This window comes from Neophocaena asiaeorientalis, unplaced genomic scaffold, assembly GCF_003031525.2.
Source record: "Neophocaena asiaeorientalis asiaeorientalis breed wild unplaced genomic scaffold, Neophocaena_asiaeorientalis_V1.1 scaffold357, whole genome shotgun sequence".
Taxonomy (NCBI): domain Eukaryota; kingdom Metazoa; phylum Chordata; class Mammalia; order Artiodactyla; family Phocoenidae; genus Neophocaena; species Neophocaena asiaeorientalis.
Genome location: NW_020173270.1, coordinates 2,685,469 through 2,711,125, shown reverse-complemented (window position 1 = coordinate 2,711,125; position 25,657 = coordinate 2,685,469). Strand labels below are relative to the sequence as shown.

Here is a 25,657-nt window from a genome sequence, read left to right as displayed (position 1 = left end):
ACTCCTGTGGTCCAGACCCTGTGCCGGGCAGTGGGCAAAGAGCCAGGAACAGGACAGGCAGAGACTGGGGAAGGAGTCCAGGGTTCTGGCCAGTAAATGCTGAGCTGAGCCTGCATCCCCATCCTTTCTGTCTGATTTCAGAGCCCTGTTACCAAAGGATGCTAATTCCCAGCTGAGCCTGTTATTTCTGCAAAGTACCAAGGGGATAGGGGATGACCCTATCTGACAGGTGAGTGAGCTCACCCAAGACCACCCAGTGCCAGTGGATCTGCAGATGGGATGCAGCCACATAAGTGAGAACAGAAGAACACAGGTGGCGAACCCACCAAATGGTGTTTGTTTTTTTTTTTTTTTTTTTTTTTTTGCGGTACGCGGGCCTCTCACTGTTGTGGCCTCTCCCGCTGCGGAATTCAGGCTCCGGACGCGCAGGCTCAGCGGCCATGGCTCACGGGCCCAGCCGCTCCGCAGCATGTGGGATCTTCCCGGACCGGGGCACACACCCGTGTCCCCTGCATCGGCAGGCGGACTCCCAACCACTGCGCCACCAGGGAAGCCCCAATGGTGTTTGTTTTAAGCCACTAAGTTTGGGGTGGTTTGTTACGCAGCAAATAATCTGCAGACAAATACACATAGTCCTCATAAGAAAAGCCAAGATGTTTTCTGCCCTCCTCTGCACCTGTTATGGGCTGAATTGTGTCCTTAGCAAATTTATTTGTTGACATCCTAACCCTGTATCTCAGAATGTGACTGCATTTGGAGATGGAGTCTTTACAGAGGTGATCAAGGTAAAATGAGGTCATTAGGGTGGCCCTAATCCAGTCTGACTGGTGTCCTTGAAGAGGAGATCAGGACCCAGACACACACAGAGGGAAGACCATGTGAGGACACAGGGAGAAGATGGCTGTCTACAAGCCAAGGAGAGAGGCCTCAGGAGAAACCAACCCTGCTGACCCCTTGATCTCAGACTTCCAGCCTCCAGGACTGTGAAGAAATCAAACTGTTTACTAAGCCACCCAGTCTGATCACAGCAGTCTGAGCAACACGATACGGTCACCAATGGCTCTTTCAAGGACATTGGACCAGACAAGCATTCTGCACCCAAATGAACTCACAGATGCTCACTGGGGGGCCCCTCAGGCTTCTGAGCTTGGACCTTTCCCTGTGTGTATCCCTTGGCCCAGAACTTCCTGGCCTTAAAGACCCATGAGCCCCAATTTCTAGCTTTCACTTAGTACCCCTGTGCTCTCGGCCATTGCTGCATCCCCGGAAGGAAACAGGACAGTAGGGTGGAGAGGTGGTCCTGAGGTTCAGCTTCCCCATCTCTGATACGGTTAACAACGCCATTCTCAAACAGGCAGGGGATGCTCTGGATTAACATTCACCCACTCCTGCTCCTGGGCTCTGTGTATATTCCCGCTCGGAATAAACTCCTTGTCTAGCTTCTCTGTTCTGATGCTTTGAGGTCTTGCTGAACCTGCCAGGACTGCCCACCCCAGGGGTGGCCAATTCCTACCGACAGTAAATGACGTGCCTGTGAGTCCGCTTTTCATATGCAGACCAACCAATCCACAGCCCACACCCCAACCCGCTCCGTGATCAGGCTCTCACACTCTGGGCCACTATCCCCCTGCCCTGATCACCCCAGGGCCAGTTTGCAGACAACCAAGGACAGCCCCTATGCCCCAGACCCTGCTGAAACAGTTCAAACTAGCTCATCCTATGTCTTACCCTGCCTGACTCCTCCTTTCTCATGGAAAAGACAATAAAGCCTCTTGCCGACATTTTTCCATCACTCCCTCTGCCTCCTGGCCGACACTGGTGCTTCCCCATGTGGCCCTGCCTCCTGTTTCTCCGGACTCTGTGAGTCTAAACTTCTTCCTCATGATAGTCACTTGCAGGTCTGCACGTCTCACCAGACTTATTTAAAACAAATCCCGGGTACCCTTAGAAACACCATCCCTGTACCCCAAGGCAGCATCCTGTCAGGCAACGGTGCGCATGCCTTGAAAGTCGCTTTCTGAATTTGCTGCACGAAGCATTTTAGAAACTTGTAAGTGCAACAGCTGCGTTCACATCTGAAGGAACAGCCACGCCGTTTCTTCAGGGGCCACTCACTGCCTTTTGGTACAATCCAGGGGAATATGGCCATTGATCCTGCCATATCAGCGTCAGCATCACACCCATGGTCAGCTGACAGCAATAGCAGATGTGCCCCTGGTACACACCCAGCCTCCCACCTTCCCCATCTTGTCCTTGCTTCTTGTCTGCCCCATCCCTGATCCCCAGTCTCTCACCTTGGCTTCTGATTCCCACCTCCGAGCCTGGCTGGCCAGTTTGGTCACCACTTTCTGGCTCTGACCCTCGGCACTCTCTCTGGCACAGGATCCAAGCTCTATACCCCCACAGCTGGGGCACCAAGTTCACGGCCTCTCAGCCAAGCCCACAAATGGGTCCCAGACCAGCTAGATCAGCCCATTCCAACAAGTGCCAGACAGCAGGTGTCCGACTGCTCCCGGTAACAGGGTTTCTGCAGCAAGGGGCAGGTCTGCAGACTCAACTGAACGAAAGGACTCTTCTCAGCCCCCCAGGGTATCAACTCTTGACTGTCACTTGACAGTGATGGCAAAGGAAGCTGAACAGCGGGATTCTGGTCACCCACAAGGGAGGGGATCATACTCACCATCGCTGGCACTGAGGTACTCGGGGTTTGAAGAAGCATACAGTGGTCCCAGTGGCCCATCCGGCTGCCTGGATGAGAAAAATGGAGACATTCCATCTTGATATCCTCACAGAACTCTGTGGGTCATTAGCGGGAGGTTACAGCCTCCCCAGTGCAAACAGCCACCCTTATTAGCGGCATGCACGTAATCCTGGATACAGTTTGGGGTGAGGATGGGGGACACTTATTTTTTTAGCAGAAGCCCATCAGATGGCCACTTAAGTGCATCACCATGGAACCGCTCACTCATAAGCTACAATTTATGGTTGTCAATATAACATCTAAAAACTGCTCATCTACTCCTGCTCCGGAACCATCTCATTCCAGCTCATAAGAAACAACTGTTGAATTTTCAGGAAATCTGCAAGCCAGTTGTTAAATACAACCACCATTTAAAATTAAATTACACAGGCTTACAGCTAAATACGTTATATTCAAAGCAAAGGTAATGAATATTCAAAACCAATTATCATGCTACCTCTTACTTTGATGGACTGGACACTCTTCAGCCCTTCTGTATTACCTTATTTATTTATATGATTGCATCCATATGGCAGAAATACTACATATCTGTGATTGACTGCATATCTCTTCCCAACTCTGCGTTCAGTGACGTCATGGCTGTAGCTTGAAATTGGCCACGGTGGGAATATTCACAGCGGGTGTAAATAGGCAAACGCTACATACCAAGACCGATTTATTGTTCTGTTGTACATCCAGGCTTGAGAAAGTGATGGCAAAAATGTCAGTAATGCGGATTAAGCTTAAATGTGTGTCATCTCTGTAGCCATGACATTGCCAATGGCACAAAAATTGAGAAAATATGCTTTCAGTATTTAAAAATTATTATCTGATTCTGCAAAAGTCATTCCTATTGTCGATGAACATATATGCCTTATTTCATTTTTATCTTGCTCTTAAATGTAAACAAAATATCAATCAAGATTCATCTTGGAACTACAGCCGTTCTTCAGTTGCACTCATAGGTTGGTTATAGATACAAAGGTTCAGGGGAGAAAAAATTGACAAAAACATTTGGTGAGGATCAACTGGCTGTAGGGAATTTATGATAGCGAGTACTGTATATTGTATTATGAGAATGATCTGTAAGTTGCATGCTATACATCCTTTAGATCAGTAAGACTTACAGTAAATTTATTTATTTTAAACATATTTATTTATTTTGTTGCGCTGGGTCTTAGTTGTGGCAGGCAGGCTCCTTAGTTGTGGCATGTGAACGCTTAGTTGCGGCATGCATGTGGGATCTAGTTCCCTGACCAGGGATCGAACCGGGGCCCCCTGCATTGGGAGCATGGAGTCTTATCCACTAGTGCCACCAGGGAAGTCCCTACAGGAAATTTAGATATAACTCTATCTACATGTAGGCATACTTTTCCCCGAGAGAGCTGGTTGTTAACCATTTACCAGAACACCTCTGTGCTCACCTCTTTCTCAGGAATAGATAAATACTTCCGATCACGACACTGAAGAGAAAGACAAAGATGAGGGGGCCGATGATAATTTTTGCAATATTTGATGGCACGTCTACTGAAATAGAATAAGAAAATATAGGTTTCACATCAAAATGTGTTCACATCAAAGGTCACACCGGAAAACACATCTACATGTCCAACGGGCCACACACACTTGTCCCCCTTCTCTAGTCCCTGAACCTCTCCTGCGGTGACCCCAGACTACTGCCCATCACCAGCTTTTCTCCCTTCACGAAGGCCACCTTCACGGGCACGCAACCCAAGCCATCAGGCAGGTCCGCACACTCAGAAGGTTCTGCTCTCTGTTTAATGCTCTATTGTCCCTGTCTGGAAAGTCTTAATAATTTTTAAAGAAGGAGCCCTGCATTTTCACTCTGCACTGGACGCTGCAAATTAAATAGCTTATTTTAATCCCAACAGCACCTCTGGCAGATGAAAAATTCACCAGAAGTGCCCTGTGTTTGCTGGGGGTCGCGTCCCAGAAAACAAAACCAACGGAAGACATGCTATGTAGCCTTAATTCTTTTTAATTCACACACAAGGCTGAGTTGTCTATAATTACAAATGCATCCACGTATTCAGATTCTTCCAAGCCAAGGAAGAAAGTGAGTTCTGGGAAGCCAGAGAAGGAACCTAGTCCTTCAGGTCTTTAATAATAGTAGTTTACTGAACACTTAGGAACACGCCAGGCACTGTTTGAAGTGCTTTGCCCGGGAGATCTTAATTAATCATCCCATAAGCCAAGGCGGGAGGTGCTATGATCGATGCCAGCTAACAGATTGGGAAACAGAGGCTCAGAGAGGTGAGGGGTCATGCCCAAGTCCAAGAGCTGATCCACGGTGGAGCAGGGATTTGAACTCGGGCCATCTGAGCAAGTTCTTGACCACCATTCCATGCTGCCTTTGGTGGCCATCTCTATCCAGAGACATCTCATCCTCCTGGACCTCCCTGAATTGACAGCAAACTTCCTCCTTCCACCTCTGGTGGCTCCTGGCATGGAGAAAGCCTCCCTAAATATTTGCTGATTGAATGGGACATGAAAAATGGAAACCGTCTGGTCACGTGCCGTGGTCGGTAATGTCTCTCTTCCCCATCCTTTGGCAGGGGAAGCTGGAGGCTACTGATTGCTCAGAACCCAACACATCTCACGGTAGAATCTGAGATCCATGCTGCCTGCCCCACCCCGTCTCTGTGTCCCAGATCCCACAGTCCTCAGATTCCAGTGGCCACCAGAACTAGGGTGTGGGAAGGGAAGCACCCAGAGTGCAAAATTTGAGAGGAACTCGTGCGCTTGGCCATGCCAGGGCAGAGTCAACCCCTGAGGGTGAGTGCCTCTTTAAATTTTGCACCCTAGGTGCCTTGCTTGCCTCCTTGTTATTTAAGAAAGAATTTTTTAAAGTAATCTAATGTGTCAAACATTTAATTCTCCAGCTGTTTTGCTATTGTTAGTAAGCAGTGCTGGATTTCCTTGAACATTTATCTTTTCTGGACATCTCTGGTCATTTCCTTAGGATGAATGTCTAGAGCCAGCACTGCTGGCTGAAAGAGTAAAAGCCTTCGTAAGCTTTTTTGATACATACTATTAGAGGACTACATTTTAGGACTTGTCTACCATGAAACAGAATGCCCGTGTGTCTGCACTCTTGGACAACACTAAGTACATACTTAAAAAACAGAAACAAACAAAAACCTTGCAAATTTGATAAGTTAACAATTCTATCTCACTTTGACTTGCTTTTCTTTCTTTTGGTGTGGTTTTGAGTGAGGCTGGACCTTTTCTTCCTTACGTATTCTATTTTTTCTATTTCTTTTTAAATAGGTTATTTATATCCTTTGCTTATTTTGTGTGAGGACATATATCTTTAACTCATAGGAGACATATATACGTACTCATTTTGTATGAAAGATATAACTGTTTGTCAATGATGTTACAAATGTTTTTCCCACTTTGATATTTTCCTTTGAATTTTATTCATGGTGTCCCTCCAAATCCTTGAAAAATCCTAAGTCTTAGGAGTGTCTTTGTTATTGATGATCCCCTTGGAACATACCTGAGTTTATGCTAAGACATGAGATGGTTCGGGATGGGGGCTGGTCACCAGAAAACCAAGTGTGTGATTAGAGAGGTGGGGTGGCCTCCAGACAGGGGGAGGGGCTGGAGGTGGAGTTCAATCATGTGGGCAGTGCTTCAACCAATCACATCTGTGTAGTGAAACCCCAATAAAAACTCAGTTCACCAGAGCTCAGAGGAGCTTCCTGGCTGGTGAACACATCAGTATACCAGGAGGTGGTGTGATGTGTCCTGATTCCATGGGGAGAAGACACAGGAGCCGTGTCCAGGACCCTCCTAGCCTCCACCTTATGGGGCTCTTCATTTGGGCGGTCCTGAATTACATCCTTTGTAATAAAACTGTCATTGTCATATAGCACTTTCCTGAGATCTGTGAGCCATTCTAGCAAATGATCAAATCTGATGGGGCTGTGATCACACCCAAATTTGTAGCCAGTCAGTCAGAAGTACAGGTGGCCTGGAGAACCCCCAAAACTTGCATCTGGCATCTGAGGTGAGGGCAGTCTTGGTGGGAAAAACGCTCTTTTTAATTTGTAGAGTCTGTGCTAACTCCAGTGGAAAGCATCAGAATTGTAGTGCTATATGTCCGGTTGGTGTCAGAACACTGACACCACCCAAGTTCCCACTCCTCCTGGGCTAGAATCTCCCTTCCTTCCAAGTGTCTGGGTTCCTACCACATGTCGGGCTGAACATCTTCCGCCCCAACTCATACAATCTTCCAGTTTCCGCCAAGATATCACCACTTCCAGGAAGCACTCCCTAACCAGCTCAGCTCTCCCCACCTGTCCTCACCCTACTGTCCACAGTGTATCCAGCTCACCCCATGGCGGCACTTCCTGCCTCCAGGCCAAGAGCACACCCAAGGCCGAGCAGATAAGCGCCCACATCCTCCCTCGGAGGGCATGGCCTATCTAAAAACAAAGATGAAGACACCAGTAACCGGAGCTAATGTGTTTATCGGATATGCCCTGTGCCAGCCACTTGACATTTGTGATGTCATTGAAACGTCCCTTCACCTCCAGGGGTGGTCCTAGTATTATATCCATGATCAGATGGAGAAGTGCAGGCTCAGAGAGGGCATGCCTCTTGCCCTGGTCACACAGCAGCAGCCGTTGGACCCAGGAGTCAAGACAGAGCCAGTACCCACAGCCTCCATGCTCCCCCAACCATCCTTTGAAATGTTCTGCTGTGTGCGGCAGCAAGCACAGACCCTACCAGTCGAAGTGGCCGTGCAGACTTACAATAGTCTGTGACGTAGAAATAGGTAGCTTCCGTCCAGGAGCCATTGCCCGCCAGGGAGGTGGCCCGAACTCGCACACTGTAGTTCCCGGGTGGCAGACCACGCAGCCTGCAGCCCCGCTCCAGAGCAAAATGCCTGCGGGAGACGCAGAGATGCAGCTCCTAGAAAACAAGGATCCCACTCAGAAGTGACACGGACGGAGTTAGCCACAAACGCTGCAACAGGCAAGCGACTTTGAGACTCGAGGAATTACAGAACCTTAGCTCTATGGATAAGGCACAGACAGAGAGGTTATCATTGATACATGATAACAGCCAATCTTCCTAAACCACAGCCAAGCCTGTGGCTCAGATCACGTCATTTAATTCTTATAACCACCTCACGCTTAGTCTCATGTTAGAAACAGGAAAACTGAGGCTTGGGGTGGAGGTCTGGCAAACGTTTGCTGTAAAGGGCCAGAGAGTCAATATTTCTGGCTTCAAGGGGGCCAGACGGTCACTGTCACCGACTCAACCCGGCCATCATAGCTGAAAAGCAGCCAGAGACGGATCCTGAATCCTGAATCTATAACATCCGTAAACAACTGAATGTGGCTGTGTGCCCACAAAACACGGTGGATGCTGAAAGCTGAACTTCATAGAAATGTACACATGTCAAGAGATGCTATTCTCCTTTGGATTCTTTTCAACCATTTGAAGATGTGGAAGTGACTCTTAGCTCACGAGCTGCACAAAAACAGGTTTTACATAAATAGCTTGCCCTCCCCTGATTGGGGAGCTGAAATGATTTGTCCCAGATCTCATAGCTGATAAGTGGCAGGGAAGCCCTCGAACCCAGAACTGTCTGGCTCCAAACCTCTCCTTGAAACCACCATGGGGCATTTTCACCAGGACTCCAGAAGGTCAGGAAAAAAGGGACCCAGATCACCTAAATCACCGAAGAACCAACCCGTTACATGGGCTTAATGTCTTAAGGACAAATTTTAAAACACCTTCCTTTCCTTTTGATTTATTTTACCACCATTAAAAGAGTTGGGATCTACTTAAGTGTCTGGCAAGAAGAGAGGAGATAAGTAAAGCACACATGCCCCAGCAATAAACATGTAAAAAGAAAGAAACCCAGAGCTTATTAGGAAAGGCGTGAGGCTTACTGGGAAATACGACCACGAAACTTGCAAACGTCGGCCAAATTTTGAAAACTTTCCAAAACAGCTCCAGGCTAATAGTGCATGCAGAGAACTGGACTGGAAATTTTCAGGAAGGAGTGCAGAGAGAGAGAAACATAAAAACTCCCGTGCTTATCATGTGACAATAACAGCAAGAAAACAGATCGGGCTGGCGGCAGGGGTGGGGAAGTCTAGTCCAAAGGTTCTTCCAAGTAGGATGAGTCACCAAGTGGAAAGGGACAAGTAAGCAAATATAGAAATCAAAGGTAGCTGCTCTCCGGGATAAAGGGGAAATACATCCTACAGTGCTGGCCATGTACCTCGAGGGGTGGGGATGGAGAAGGGAGCATGTTGGAAGGAACTAGAGGCAGCTCTCTCCATAGACACCAAAAAAGCAAAACAAAAAAGAAGCAAATCTGATGAAGAGTGATGAAGCCAATTATAGAAGTTTGTGCAAACAAGAGAAAAAAAAACAGCTAAAGCTGCAAAAACGTACTGCAGCAAAGGATATAAGTGCGCAAAAACTGAAAATCGATGCTCTTTCCAGGATGGGGGTGGTCTCTGGTACCAGGGTCCCCCAAGGTGGGAAGGGAAGTGGTGAGGGGAAAAATGACTCTAATGCAAGGTTCAAGGAGAGGCAGAATCAAAAACAATGCAGCTAGAGGTGATTTTGGCTGTTAAACTAGCAAATAAGGGGAAAAAATGACCTCCCACCAAATGCTGGAGAGAATTTTGTAAAACTAGCAAAATCATATCCCAACAGCACAAACGGTATAAAAATAGCTTTTTAATATTACTTTTTACTTTATCAAAGCAATACTAGACAATCATGGAAAATGGAGATAATCGCCCAGTTTTGCTTATAAGTTTTTTTTTTCTTTTAACGTATTGTAACCTCTCACTCCTAATTTTCCCTCTATCCCTCTGTTCCCCTAAAGAGCAAATAGGGCTCGTCTGTCTAGGATCAGGGTCCATGCAGGTCCCAGGGCTATGCAGGGCAGAGGTTATGGTGGAGATTGGTGGTGAGAATTCCTACCGGCAACACCTGGGCTCCAGGAATGAGAGAGACAGGCCAGTGAAGGCGGCTGCGAGAAGTTAGGGTTGGGTCCAGTGCCAGTAGGGTAACAACTGTCCCAGTTTACCCAGATTATCTCGGGATGCAGGACTTCAATGCTCAAACCTGGGAAATTCCAGGCAAGTGGGGATGAGCTGGCCTCAGTAGCAGAGACCTGTCTCCATGGAGACAGAAGGCAGATTAGTGATTGCCAGGGGCTGGAGGAGGAGGGAGCAGGGAAGATTGGGGGTTGATGGCTAAGGAGGTGGGCTTTCTTTGCTGGGTGACGAAAATATTCTGAAATTGTGGTGATGGTTGCACAGCTGTGACTATATTAAAAATCATTGAATTGTGTGTTAAATGGGTATATTTTATGGTATGTGAAGTTACCGCAATTAAGCTGTTATTTTAAAACCCTCAGGCCTGAGCCAATCAGCACACAGCACTGTCATGGTCATACGATTGGGTGTCACGTGACCTCAGCATGGCTGGAAATGCTGGGACACAGACTCTCTCTCCCTCTAGGCTTGGCACTGAGAGGATATGAAGATTGGAACCGCTAAAATCACAGGACGATCAGGAGCTGCTGGGATCACTGCAAGGACCCCTTGAGGTGCAACAGATCCAAAGGAATTCTGGATCCAGCTGCGCCTGATGTCCTTCGACTGTTCAGTTATGGGAGCTGATAAGCTTCCCTTTTGTCATAAGCTACTTTGGATGGGGTGGGGGGGGTGTTTCTTGGCTGCTGGTGGAAGATGAAGAATAACAGCTTGGAAGATCTGAAATCCAGAGCCTGTAATCTCAACCTCTACATTATACTGGACAATGGTCACCCCCAACATCATTGTAAAGGGCTGTACATCCACGAGTTTTATGGATATACCATCCTCTATGTATCCATTCTCCAATGGACAGACATCTAGTGGCTTGTACTTTTTGCTAGTGGTGAAAATCTTATGCAGAAAGCTTTACCGCCACCCCAAATTTGAATTATTTCCTTAGAACAGGGATTGGGATAAGATATTAAATCAACACTGCAATAACGGCTCCTTATGAATCATGCCTCTCTTTATACACCCCTGAGGGCTCCCCTCCTATACTGATGCTGGGCTTGGCCACTGGACTCACACTGGTGCACAGTTTTCCTTGTTTCTTTTGACAGTGCTCTGCAGGACATATAAAAACAGGCCAAGGGTCAGATTTGGCCCACAGACGATAGTTTGCAGATTTCAGTTCTAAATCATCATCAAAGCTGAATATCTGGACATCAAGAGATGTGGTCCCAGGAAGGATCAACAGAGAGAGGTCCGTCTGTCCTCTCTGGCTTGCGGAAGCCAAGCTCTGCCCACCTGGTTACAGGATGACTCTCCCTCAAAGTTCCAAGAAGTCGGACACTTTTGCTACAACTTCTGTTAGGGGTTGGCAAACTAGGGCCCGCAGGCTGAATCCGGTCCACTGCTTGATTTTGTAAATAAAGTTTTATTAGCACACAACTACTCCCATTCATTGTTGTATTGTCTGTGTCTGCTTTGGAGCTCTAACAGCAGAGTTGAGCAGTTGATCCAAGACTGTATGGTTCCCAAAGCTGAAAATATTAACTCCCTGGCCCCTTATGGAAAATGACCTCTGATCCACCTAATCACCCCTAATTGCCGATGTCAGGCCTCAGAGCCCAAGGATCTGGGTTTGAGTGTTGGGTGTATGACCTTGAGACAGTCTATTCAGCTCCCCAAATTTCCATTCTCTCAGCCATAAATGGAGACACTAGCAGATTTTCCCTTAGAGGGTCATTGTGAGGTATAAATGGATCATTGCAAAGGGCTCAGTTGATGGCAGGGTACACCCTCCGGGTCAAACTCAGGTAGGTAACTTGACATCTGCCTGAAGTCACCCAGTAAAGGGGAGAAATATCCTTAATCAGGTCCACACCCCAGGAGTGCCTCTCTTGACAGGTGTAGACCCCAAGCCCTTTCTGGGGATAGAAACCTGCCCCACAGTGGTTACAGGCTTAAGAGTAGGGACCAGCAAATCCCAGCCTGCTTGCTGCCTGTTTTTGCAAATAAAGTTTTATTGGCACACAACCCTACCCCTTCATTTACGTATTGTCTACATGGCAGCTTACACAATGCAAAGGCAGAGTTGAGTATCAGACACCGTCTCACCACAAAGCCAAACATGTTTCCTATCTGGCCCTTTACAGAAAAGAATTGCCAACCCCTGGATTAGAACATCAGATAGTCTTGGGTTTGAATCCTGACTCTATTCTTATAAACCTTGGATGCCTCATGTTTAAATTCTGGATGCTTCAGTCAGTACCAAGCTCATTTGGGTTATTCTGAGGGTTTATTGCACTTCATTGGTCCCGAGAGACATATGATTTTCACATTTTGACATTTCTGAAATTGGAACGCATCTTACAATTAGAATTGGCAACAGCTTTTCCTCTCTTAGCGTTCTATAAGAATAACAGGGCCTCTTATCACGTCTTAGATATGGTGGAAATAGGATAAATGAGATACCGTGTGTTAAGCATTTAGGATAAATGAGATACCGTGTGTTAAGCATTTAGGATAAATGAGATACCGTGTGTTAAGCATTTAGCATGCACAGGGCACACGGTAAGTCCTGGGGATAGTTTAGCTACAATAAAATTTGTACGCTGGCATTTCTGACCCATCTCCCTGGAAAGTCATATATCAAGGCTTTGAGTCCTCATGACAAAGCACCTAATGAGAGAAGCACTAGAGCCAGAATTTAAGAAGAAAAAGGAGGTACCAATGACAGCCTTGAAGGCACATCCCCAGGCGTCAAGGATCTTACCTCCTCGCCGTATCGTCGATAACTCACTTCGTACAGCACGATCAGACCGTTGGGTTCCTTGGGCTCCTGCCACATCAAGTGAACGACGTTGTTCTCGAAGATTTCGTGGGTCACGGGGCCAACAATATCATCTGCCTTGGCTGTAAGGGGCAGCGGTTAGAGGCAGGGACCCGATCCCTGGACCAAATCCCACCTCCGCCACTTAGCAGCTGAGTGACCTTAAACTGGGTACGTAACTTTCTTGTGTTCCATTTCCCATATTGGAAAATGGACGTATAGAGCTCGTCTCATGGGATTCTCTACATATTTATGTCTGTCTGTCTATCAATCGATTGATCTATGTCACATTCTGTTGAAATGGAGCAGGTGCCCTATGGTCTGTGTCCCCCATGTCCTCCGCCTGTCTTTTGTCTGTGGAAAAACTGTAGCCAAAGAATAAGTTTAATCAGAGAAGGGAGAAAATGCAGAAACAAAGGAAAACAGTCAAAGGAGACCAAATAATAATAATTTAGTCATTAAGCAAAGTCAGGGACCTTGAGTTCCTTCTCAAGGGCTACAGATAATATTCTGAGCCCTATCCTGTGAACTGTCTTGTAGATACTGAAACCCTCGCCAGGTGGAGACGTTAACTACATGATGACCAGACTGTACCCATGACATAAGCCGCCACAATTCCAAGAATTGGCCTCAAAGTGATGGAAACAAACCAACCCTGGAACTAAAGGCTAACCATACTTAAAACAATCAAGATGACGCTGGTCAGACCACTGATGACCAATTTCAAGATGACGGTCAGAGCTGGCTGTGCTGTTTCTGCATGTAGCCCCCTCCCTCCGTCTAGAAAAGCTCTTGCCTACTGACTGTCGTTGGGAGGGAGTCGGCCTTTGGACAAGTGTCCGCCCTCCCCTCACCCCCCAGTTGCCACCATCCAAAATAAAGCAAATTTTCCTTTCCACCAACCTTGCCCCTTTATTGGCTTTTGAGCAGCAAGCAGCCGGACCCCACTTTCAGTTACACCGTTGGTTCTGTTTCTCTGGAGAACCCTAACACACTGTATAAGTATTCCTTAATTTTACTTTATTTTTCTTATGGCTCGTGTGTCCTTTCTAAAGTTTATATAATGGCTATGATGACTCATATAATTACAAAATAATATAGGTTAACATGGATGGACCTTGAGGGCATTATGTTAAGGGAAAAAAGCCAGACAGAGAAAGACTCATAGTATATGATCTAACCTATATGTGGATGATAAAAAAGCTGAACTCATAGAAACAGAGAGTAGAATGGTGGTTCCCAGGGGCGGGGGGGTGAGGGAAATGGGGGGATGTTGGTCAAAGGGTACAAACTTCCATTGATAAGCTGAATAAGTTCTGAGGATCTAATGTACAGCATGGTGGTTATAGTTAACAATATTCTGTTGTATACTTGAAAGCTGCTAAGAGAGTAGATCTTAAATGTTCTCACCACAGAAAAGAAATGGTAATTCTGTGCCCTGACGGAGATGTTAGCTAACGCTACTGAGAGAATGCTTTTGCAATATGTAAGTGTAGCAAACCGACACATTGTACACCTTAAATTTACACGATGTTATACATCAATTACATCTCAATAAAGCTGGAGGAAAATGAAAAATGATTAAGGCAAATAAGTTAAAATCACATATACGCTGCCTAGAGGGTGGAAGGCTTTTCCTTGGTCAGCCTGGGGCTCTTGGCCCCATGATGTGAGCTGACCCACCTTCGGGCATGGTCCTGGCACTGACATATGCAGCCACACTGCACCTCTCCTCGGGGGAATCTTGGTTGCAAGCCTGCAGCTCAATGCGATAGCCAGTAAAGTGACGCAGGCCAGAGATGACCAGAGACTCCTTGTTCACCACTTTCTCGAACGGTCTGTGCTCCTCTGAGCTCGTAGGTGCGCTGGTTGAGGACGTATTGGGGAATCCCGGAATGGTGGGCACGGCCGCTGTCACATTCCCCACATCACCAAGGGCCCTGCGTTTCCTCGACGGCCTGTCACGAGAGTAGGACACACCCGGTCAGGCAACCACCATCTTTTAAAAAACGTTGCCGGAGAATAAAAGGCTTGAAACCAAAGACAGCGGTGCAGTGAGATTCCACGGGGAGTGTGGATTACAATGTTAATTTCCAGGAATTACAACCCAGAGCAGTTTTCAGGATGCCCTCATAGGTGTCATGTCAGGCAGGTGCACCCCAAGAGGGGAGTAGGGGGGGAAAGGGCTCCAGGACCATCCATAGGAGACACACCAATATTCCCCTCAACATGCTTGATTTCAGATTATCATTTTGCAGGTTAATAGCCCAGCCAGGGTCAGTGTTAAAAATAAGATGCCAAAAGCATGTAAGAGTCTAGCTTTTCAGGAAGCCCTGCCAAATGGTCCAAGCTACTTGACAACATCACCAGTTTAATCAGGAGAAATGCTTCTGATCCTATGACCCTTTAGGACACCTGCATAATCTAAGTGATTATACTTCAGTTCTTGGTAAGAGAATCTTATCACACAGGTTGCTAACGGTAACTCAAAAAATGTCTACACGATTGGCACATTTTCCCCCTTAAAAAGATAGATGAAAAATGTTAATAGCCTAAAAAACATATAAATCCAAAAAAAAGGTATAAAGAAAGTTTGAATTTACTCATTATTCTGCTGGCCACTGTGTCCTTTGGGCAATTTTTTTATTAGGTATGGGTATGACGGGGACCAAGCTAGTTTTATGATCCACGTTGCTCGCTTGTACTAGAAGCATTCTCAACTATTTCCCTGAAAACATAATGTGTGAAGTAGGACAGAATTTACATTTTTTCTTTTTCAGTGTAAAGGTTTTCCCTCCTTGTTACGAAAGTACCACGTGTTCATTGCAGAAAACCTGGAAAACTGTAGAATATTCCATTCATTCACAAAGGACATTAATCCTTTATCGATTCACCCTGGTTTGCTGTGTGCCAGTGAGTTTTCTTGAAATGATTTGAAAGAATCTTTCACATTTATCTATGTAAGTTTATATCTCAGCAATTTAAATAATTTTTTTTCCCTTACAGCTAATTTTAGATGGGATTACTAAGGTTTTAGGGCAATCATGAAAGGGACCTTTCCCCTGAGTTATGTTTTAATTGTTGCTAGTATATCTACTGCATTTTTGTTTCTTTCTATTGTACCTACTTTCCCAAACTCTCATTCTAAGAGTTTCAGGGTTGATTTTCTTAGGTTTTCAAGGAACATACTTGAAAAAGGGTCAGCAAACTTTTCCCATACGTGCTAGATAGTAAATATTTAGGGTTTTGCGGGACATGTGATTTTTGTCACAACTATTCAACTTCCAATGGCTTTCAAGCCATGGCAGCTTGAAAACAGCCACTGACACAATGTAGACAAATGGGCGTGGCTACATTCCGATAAAACTCATTGACAAAAACAGGTAGTCTGCTTACCCTTGCACTAGAATACCTGAAAATATCAATGATTTTATTTCCCACAATCCATTCCTTACAATTCTAATTTCTGTATTACTGCATTGGCTAGATACCCAGAGAAATGTTCCTTAGTAATGATGAGATTGGCTTCCTTCCAAAGCTAACAGGAATAGTTTTAAGAAAGATGTTAGCTCAGCTGTTGGTTTCATCTAGGTAATATTTATCTTTTTGCAGAAGTTTTCTATTCCTAGTTTTATAAAAGGCCTCTCCCCCTCCCTTTCTCTAAATTAATAATTTTTAATAAATGCTATTGAATGATATCATTGTGATTTTCCTCACTGGACCTCTTAATGAATTAGATTCTATTAGCAGAATGCCTGATCTTGAACCATCCTTGCATTGTGAGATAAATGATATTGCCAGCACAGTGTTTTATTTAGGACATGTGGATCTAAAATCCCATATTAGCTGGTTCTGGGTTTTCTTTCAACATAGCATCTTTGTCAGGTTCTGCTAAGGGGTTCTTTGTTAGTTTTATCAAATGAACTGGGAAGATTTTCCATAGATTTCTATGCTCTGGAAAAGTTTCTGTATTACAGAAAATAGTTGCTCTTTGAGAGTGTGAAAGAACTCAACTAGAAAACTCTCCAAGCCTGAGGTCTTGTTTTTTTTTTTTTTGAAGAAATTAATTGACACTTTTTTTTAAAGTCTTTCCCCAAGGTTATTAGGATATCTTTCTGCTGCTTCTTGCATTAGCTTGGACAAGTTAAAATTTCTCAACTCTCTGAAAGTTTCAAATCTAATAGCTCGTGATTATCCATAGACTGCAACATAGTAAAATCTTTGTCAGACTTCAGTTTTACATCACCTTCTTCTAGTTATTTTTGGGTATCTCCCTTTGATTACATGTACCACAAGTTAAGCTATATTGATTTTCCCCTCCATTCCTAATACATTATACCTTACATTTTAAAGCTTTTTCTTAATTTACCATTTAAGTCTACTAATTTGCAACAAAGTTCAGCTTTGGCAATATTCTACAAGTGAAGGTATGTGATGTTCACGTCTCCGTTATCTTCCAAACGGTTTTTAATGAAAGTTTCCATTTCGACTTTCACCCAACAGAAGCCTAAGTGATCCACTTTTAATCACCAGGAAGTAGAGTTTTCTGTTCAATCTTTTGAAGTTTACCTTTAGTTTTTATTGCGCTGCAGTCAGAAATCAAACCCTACTTCGGGAGCACTCACTAAGATTTTCTTTGTGGTCTTTTCTGTGTGAAAAGACCAATGACATTCTTGAACGGAAACCAAAGCTATTAAACCAAAGATGCACGCATATTAGCAAGGTTCAGAACATTTCTGTGCAAGCACAGATGGGCCTTCCAAATATGACAGAGACACTGGGGCCTCATGAATAACCACTGAGAAGTTGATATCTGAACAAAGTGAAACATAAATGGCCTCAAACAGGCTAAATATGCATACACCAGAAGGATCATACCCCAAAAGACCACGTGGTCATGAAAGACACCCCCATGACAAAGCATCAACTGACTTCTCTCTCTCCCTACATACACAGCACTTTATTATCCCACAATCTCACAGTAGACCAGTGGTTCCCAACCAGGAGTGACTCTGCTCATGGTCCTACCACCAAGGGGACGTTTGGCCTGTCTGGAGACAGTTTTGGTTGTCACTATTTGGGGTATGGTGTGACACTGGCTTCAAAGCGGTAGAGACCAAGGATACAGCTCGTGATTCTACAATACACAGGGCAGTCCCCACAACTGAGAATGATCTGGCCCCAAATGTCAAAAGGTCTGACATTGATAAACTCTCGTCTGGATCCAGGCCTCAAAATTTCTAGACCTTTCTTTACTACAGATTATATTCCTAACGACCACTAGAGGGCAGATCGGGACCGCACACGGCCTAAAAATAAATAAATAAACCCTCTGCTGGAAGAATAAAGTCCCTCCGCATGGCCCCTACCCTGCTTTTCCAGTCTCTCCTGTTCTTCCCAAGAGTCCAGGATTCTTTCCACCGACTTGCCTTTCCCCAAGTTCTCTCTGCCTGTACTCTCTTCCAGGACACGCCTCCTGCTTAATTCTTTTTTTCTTTCTTTTTTCTTTTTTTTTTTTTTTAATATTGAAGCATAGTTGATTCTTTAAGACACACGTCAAAGGCGAGCATCCTTGACGATCCTCAGTGGAATTGAGGGACTCGGCACACCTGTGCTCACTCACACCTGTCATCCCGCACCTGTCACCCCCCAATAAAAATGTTCCGCTCCCGGATCAGCCTTCCCCACCACCTGCCGCTAAGTGGTTTCGACTCTGGGCACCAGGCACAGTTCTACAGCTAGATAAATAAATGTGTAGTTAGTAAATGCATGGAGGAAAAACTGGGCGGCACCCAGGAGGTGCCCAGAAAGTACGCCCTCGATTCTATGTTTTAGTAAGAGTGTGTTAGTTAGGATTTTTTCCCCCCACATTCACACCCAGATCCCATTTCAGGGTGAAGGCACTTAACGTGTGGATTTGTGAAGCGCCTGGTCGCGGCAGAGCTGAGCGATGCATGCATCAAACCACAGAAGCCCCCTGGGGTCTCAAAGGGGCACAACATGCTTCCTGACCCGTTGGCCCACTGGCCCCGCGCTGTGCAGCCACCACGGGCCGCGCCTACGTCCCACAGGTGAGTCGTACCTAGTGTCCTCGGCAACAGGGCCTGAAGAGGATTTTCTGTGAAAACAAAACCAGCCGCTTTGAGGACAGCCCTGGACCATGGACCACTTGTTCCCATCACTTGAACCACACCTTCCCCAGCAGATGCGGAGAACACAGCCAGGGGCTGGGGGGCAGGGGGGAAGCAGAGAAAACCCCCCCCCCCCCCCCCCAGAGACCTGGTCATCTGGGATTCCCATGGATGTCAAGCTTAACACTACTTTTAAACCTCACAGCTGACTCAGCCATTATCCTAAAGTCTGGCAGTGTTTTAACCGGTAAAACAGTAACTGCCTCCAGGCCTGGGCTGTGCCATTTAGTGGTCTTTTGGACTCAGGGCCAGATAAGAATGCAAGAAAGAGAAAAGAAGAAATGTTTTATATTAATGGTTCTGGGGAAACCTCTCCCAGGAGCATTGCTGGGCCTTTGAAGAGACGCATTTTAGAATCTTGTTTTATCCTGATGTAAATGTGGGGTGGGGGGGGGTGTCGATATACTTTGGAAATGGCCAATTGTATTGGACATTTCTGAGTAGCCTTCTGGTGAAGTCCATGGCGGGAGGGGGAGGTCAAGTGTGGAGAGGGAGGGGCAGCTGAAAGCCCTCAGCACACATTTGATTAAAAACCTGGGCAGGGCTTCCCTGGTGGCGCAGTGGTTGGGAGTCCGCCTGACGATGCAGGGGGCGCAGGTTCATGCCCCGGTCCGGGAGGGTCCCACGTGCCGCGGGGCGGCTGGGCCCGTGAGCCATGGCCACTGAGCCTGCGCGTCCGGAGCCTGTGCTCCGCGGCGGGAGAGGCCACAGCAGTGAGCGGCCCGCGTACCACAAAAAAACAAACAAACAAAAAACCTGGGCAGAGTCATTCATAAGCAAAAAACAAACAAAACCACAGGCTTTGGACCCCTAAAAAGGAGATGGCAAGTGCTTCAGTGGGTTACTGTAAAAATTCATGAACTCATAAGATGCAGTGCTACTGCCATCTAGTGGGTGGAGGCCATGGATGCTACTCAACATCCTACAACGCACAGGATGGTCCCACCCCAGAGAATGATCTGGCTCCAAATGTCAATAGCGCCAAGGTTGAGAATCCCCATATCACTCGTATAATCTCACAATCCTAAAAAACAGGAGCTACTTTTCTCTCCACTCCTCAGATGAATAAACTGAGGAACCGAGAGAGGTAAACTAACCCGTGACCCACAGAAATTTGCATTCTACCTAAGTGTCTCTGCTTGCAGGAAAGGTAAAGAAGTATGAAAAAAACAGAATCATTTTTAAGGCAAGCCCTCTCTGTAGATCAGAAGTACATCAGCAAGCAAGCCCCTTCACTCACTAAAGGAAAAATATTTAAATAGGAGAAGCTCCGGAGTTTTTAAGAGGTCATGGAAAGTTCTGGAAGGGTAAGAAGGTTACACAGATTTTAAAAAGAGAATGCACTGAGCTTGAGACTCATCCACAAATCAAGCATGGGGCCAGGCAGGCACTTCTCGGTCATATAATCTAACAATTGAATCTATCGATTATTGATTATTATCTATAATCATCTATTAGATAATAATCAATTGTTGGTAATCTAATGGAGATCGTTTCAGAACTCAGAATGAGGCCAGAGGCTGGGGTAAAGAGTTCATGAGACATCAGAAAGCAATGTCTTCAGGGACTTCCCTGGCGGTCCAGTGGTAAAGAATCCGCTTTACAACGCAGGGGACACGGGTTCGATCCCTAGTCAGGGAACTAAGATCCCACATGCCGTGGCCCAACTAAGCCCGTGCGCCACAACTACTGAGCTCACGCGCCTCAACTAGAGAGCCCGCTTGCCACAAACTACAGAGCCCACGTGCTCTGGACCCCGTGCGCCATAACTGCAGAGCCCACACGCCCTGGAGCCTGCATGCTACAACTACAGAGAAGCCCGCATGCCTCAACAAAGATCCCATGTGCTGTAACTAAGACCCAACGCAGCCAAAAATAAATGAAAGAAAGCGAAGGTTGAGTTTTTTAAAACACCCCCCCCCTCCACCTTTTTTGGCGATTATTCACTCTTCCTGGTACGGTAGTTGTTGAAATCGCAAGATCTCTCCCTCCCTCCAGGGAAGTGGCTCAGCGTGGACTCTGCCCACCCTCTGTGTCTGCACTTCATCTTGTTCCCTAAATAAGGACCCCAGACCCCAAGCCAAGGACAAATGCTGACCTGGGGATGAAGACGACATTGTGCAGGTAATCTTCGAATGTTTTCCTGAATGAGGACTCCTCCAACTCCTTGAGGATCTGAGAGTCGGTCTTCGGGCAGGAACAGCATTCACCGGCAGACTCTTCGTACTCACTCTGATTGTGCTTCTGGGACCCCTCAGACTCGAACGGCGGAGACCAGGTCCGGGAGGGCAGCTTCAACCCTGGAGAAAGCCAGAGCGGGGCTCAAGTTCCACCCCACTACACACATACATACACGCAGAGCACAAGGGGCCTTCTCAGAGCTGCTGGGCACAGGGGACAGAGCTCGGGGCCAGGGTCTTGGTTCAAGGTCTACTGGGAAAAATAAGATCTCTCACTGGAGGGTCCTGACAACTGAGAAGGTGCCTGTGGATGTGCAGCAGGAAAATGTCAGACGCCACAACCCCATAGGGCTAGATGCTGAAGGTGACGAGGCATGTCCCTGCCCTCACAGAACCTACATTCCAGTGGACGAGGTACGTGGGGGTGGGAGGAATACACAATAAACTAATAAATACATATGCCATGGGTCCGATGGTGGGGTAAAAGGACAGAGGGTGTCGGTGGGGGGAATGTCTCCGAGAAAGTGACCACTAAGCAGTCCCCAAGGAAGTAAAAGAATGAGCCATGCACATGTCTTGGTGTAAAGCAATTCAGACAGCAAAGAGCGAGTGCAAAGGCCCTGAGGTAGGAATTTCCTTGGCATGCCAGAAGACGCCAAGGACCCAGTGTAGCTGGAAGGGGATAAGGGAGAGAATGATGGGAGGTGGCATTAGAAAAGGACTGGGGACCAAGTCACAGTTGAATGAATGAATCATCAACCAACCAGGTAACTATAAAGGGATAAGAGGACAGAGCAGAATTCCAATGGAATTCTAAGGGGTCAGACTTACAGACCCAGTGTTTATACTGAGCAACCAAACTTTGCAGCACAAATGAAAGAATCTACAATTCGTTCAGGAAAACGGAAGTCAGAGCAGAGCAGTGGTTCTCACCAGGGCAGGGGTGATTCAGCACTGCCCCCCACCCCCCTCTGCAGGACAACGGGCACGGTCTGGTGACATGTTGGTGTTCACCAGGGATGCCGCTCAACATCTTACCTGACACAAGACAGCCCCCACCTCAAACAATTATCTGGTCCCCAATGTCAACAGTGATGGATGAAAGACATGAAAGGAAATTGGGGGAAGAACTTTTTCCAAGAAGCACAGAAAAGAGAATTTTTTAAAAAGGGAAAAAAGAACAACTTCTCAAGGTCATGCTCTTAAAAATACCACACTGTTTTTTTAAGTATCACAGCTGGTGTGTCTTAACCCCTGAGGTCCAGTCCCGGGGATGCCTGCTGCCTGTCACTTCTGGTACAACCTGGAGGATGTAGGTTACTCCTTAAGGGCAAAAAGGCATGCCCCTGATCCTGGGTGCCTACTCGTGTCTATTGAGCAAGGGAAATTCCATCTCTTCCTCTCCCTTTCAGTGGCTCTGCTAGACAATGAGTTCAAAGTATCTTCCTGTGAATGGTGAGTACCCACTCGGAAGCTTTGCAAAATCCTTAAAAAATACTTCTTCTTAACGTTTATTAATAGACATGGAATAACCTGTGTGGGTTAGCTGTTAGAGGGGCTATTGATGGCAATATGGATAAAAAATTAAAAAAAAAAACACTTCAGATTTCCTTAGTAAAAGGTTGGCGGGGGGTCCTGATTTTTTTCTGGGGAGGAAGGGACTTTTGATCAGGCGTGGACATAGCTCCTGACACCTGTCACCCCTTCTGCATGACACTTGGTGCCCCATGGATTTTCTGTGACTAAAGTGTAGTGAGGTATCTAGGACAGTCAAATGCATAGAGACAAAGTAGAAAGGCGGGCACCAGGGGATGGGGGAGGGGAGTCAGTGTTTCATGGGGACAAAGTTTGCAGTTTGGGAAAACAAGAAAGTGCTGGAGACGGATGCTGGGGATGGTTGCACGACAGTGTGAATGTATTTAATGCCTCTGAGCTGTGCACTTAAAAGCAGTTCAAATGGTAAATTTTATGTTATATATATTCCACAATAAAAAGCCATATAGTTGATAAGACTGTACTGTATAAATGAAATAAACAATTCGATATCAGAGGAGAAGCTAAAAGTTCTCACCAAAAAAAGAGATAAATATGTCAGGTGATAGATGTATTAATTAACTAGATGGGAAGAATCCTTTCAAAATGTGTATGTATATAAAATCATCACAATTTACACTTTAAATACCTTGCCATTTACTTATCAAGTACACCTCAATAAAGCTGGAAAAAAAAAACCACTTGTGATACTAAAGGCAGCTACTACTGGGCACGGTTAGTAAATTATTGATCTTGTGTGTGTTAGAAAGCAATATATTAATTTGTGTGTGTATTTGGGTTTTTTAATTGTGGCAAAATATACATGACAAAAAAGTTACCATCCTAATCATTTCTAAGCGCACATCTCAGCGGCATTAAGGACATTCACATTCTTGTGCAACCATCCCCACCATCCATTTCCAGAACGTTCTCATCTTCCCAAACTGAAACCCTGTCCCCATGAAACACTCACTCCCCAACCCCTCCCCCAGCCCCTGGCACCCACCATCCGGCTTCCTGTCTCTGTGGATTTGACTCCTCTAGGGACCTCCTAAGAGTTGCATCACACGATATCCGTCCTTGGTTAAGTTTATTTTTTAATTACATAAACTTGGGCATCATTACAAATAAAACCATGTCAAATTGTCATATTGTAATGAGAGATTCAGACTTCCAGAATGAAAGTCGTTGCTCTAAAAAAGAAAGAAAGAAAGAAAGAGAAAAAGAAAACATTGCCTATCCTGATGCTGCTGGCAGTTCTAGCTGGCGGTTTCTGTTACAGCTGACAGCTGAGCCAATGACTTTGCTTGCTCTCAAGTTATATAAAGCATCCAAGGAGATAAATCACGTTTACAACCCTCTGCTCAGGCGGGGAATGAGGTCACAGGCATACATATAGCACATGATCTTAGAGCTGGGACAGCGTCCAGAGATTATCTGGCCTCCCGCCCCTTCTCCCCAAAAGGAGGCAGCCAGTGACAAGCTCAGTGACTTGCCCAAAGCCCTACAGCAGGTCAGAGAAGACCTCAGGCTCCCGACCCCAGCCACGTCTCATCAGTGGCCCCAAGGTCTGAGGATACCGGTAACTCAAAACATCTAAAGAAAAATAAATACAGGCCAACCAATCAACAACAACAAGACAACTAAGGGATAAATCAGGAGCTGGGGATGAACATACACACACTATTGTATATAAGATAGATAACCAACAAGGATCTACTGTATAGCGCAGGGAATTGTACTCAGTACCCTGTGATAACCTATATGAGAAAAGACTCTGAAAAAGAATGAATCTAGGTATATGTATAACTTAATCCCTTTGCTGTACACCTGAAACTAACAAAACATTGTAAATCAACTATACTCCAATAAAATTTTTTAAAAATAAAAATACAGAAGAGTCTAGGGATTGGGGGAAAAATACTTTATATAGACTCAAACAAAACAAAATAACTAAAGAAAAAAAAAGGCTTCCGTTTCTCCAGTTTGATGGGCTTTTTTAAAACCCACTTTTAAAATAATCTTAAACTAATTTATACACACTAGTTTGAGGCTTCAAATATTTTTCCCTTTTCCTGTAGATGGATGGAAGCCCATTAAGTAAATGAGATTAAAGACTGGAAAAAAATGTGTCATTAGTATAAATTTTAAATGGAAAGCCCAGGAGGGAAGAGATGATCACTCTTTGCTTTCTCTGGTCCTTACAACTTAAGGGTCTAAAATTAGGGGTGAAAATTCTTCCCTGACTTTGCCAATCACCACTCCACACATCGGCTGTGTTTCTAACTTTGGAGGGAAGTCTTGCGTGGGTTAACACAGCTACACCCCTACCAGGGGAGGTGGATAAGGAAGGGAAGGAGGAGAAAATTCCAGAGGGAAATGATGCCAAGACATGGGGAGTGTCTGTTTTTGACAGGAGTCTTCAGAGCGTGTCCTCACGCTGTGATGTTTAGAAATGCGAACAGGCAGGCAGACCTCCTCTTCTTATTGTGTTTTTCTTACAAATGGAAAGTTTGTGGCAACCCTGCGTTAAACAAGTCTATTAGTGCCATTTTCCCAACAGCGTTTGCTCACTTCGTATGTCTGTGTCACGCTTTGGTAATTCTCACAATATTCCAAACTTCTTCATTTTTATTATATTTGTTATGGTGATCTGTGACCAGTGATCTTGGATGTTACTATTGTAATTGGGCTTTTTTTTTTTTTAGCAATAAAGTATTCTTTAATTAAGGTATGTGCATTGTTTGGGTTTTTTTTTTTTTTAGTCTAGATTTCTTCTTTGTTAAATTTTTATTGAAATAGAGTTGATTTACAATGTTGTGTCAGTTTCAGGTGTACAGCAAACTGATTCAGTATTTTCTTTTCAGATTCTTTTCCATTACAGGTTATTACAAGACACTGAGTATAGTTCCCTGTGCTATACACTAGGTCCCTGTTGGTTACGTTACCTATTTTATATACAGCAGTCTGTATATATATATATTTTTTTTTTTTTTTGCGGTACACGGGCCTCTCACTGTTGTGGCCTCTCCCGTTGCGGAACACAGGCTCCGGACGCGCAGGCTCAGCGGCCATGGCTCACGGGCCCAGCCGCTCTGCGCATGTGGGATCTTCCCGGACCGGGGCACGAACCC

The 25,657-nt window shown here is 45.6% G+C and overlaps 1 protein-coding gene across 4 annotated transcripts in view; it reads right to left on the bottom strand.

Moving 5' to 3' along the window:
- Positions 1-25,657, bottom strand: part of INSR (insulin receptor) — a 125,859-nt gene that overhangs the window by 8,198 nt on the left and 92,004 nt on the right. Inside the window, exons 10-16 of one of the 4 annotated variants that reach the window (XM_024745869.1) lie at positions 20,909-21,110; positions 18,702-18,737; positions 14,303-14,577; positions 12,563-12,702; positions 7,525-7,684; positions 4,165-4,267; positions 2,681-2,748 (exon numbers count right to left, since the gene is read on the bottom strand). In XM_024745869.1, the coding sequence (XP_024601637.1) occupies positions 2,681-2,748; positions 4,165-4,267; positions 7,525-7,684; positions 12,563-12,702; positions 14,303-14,577; positions 18,702-18,737; positions 20,909-21,110 (984 nt within the window). The remainder of the gene's footprint in view (positions 1-2,680; positions 2,749-4,164; positions 4,268-7,524; positions 7,685-12,562; positions 12,703-14,302; positions 14,578-18,701; positions 18,738-20,908; positions 21,111-25,657) is intronic. The other 3 variants (XM_024745870.1, XM_024745871.1, XM_024745872.1) reach the window with 3 other exon arrangements.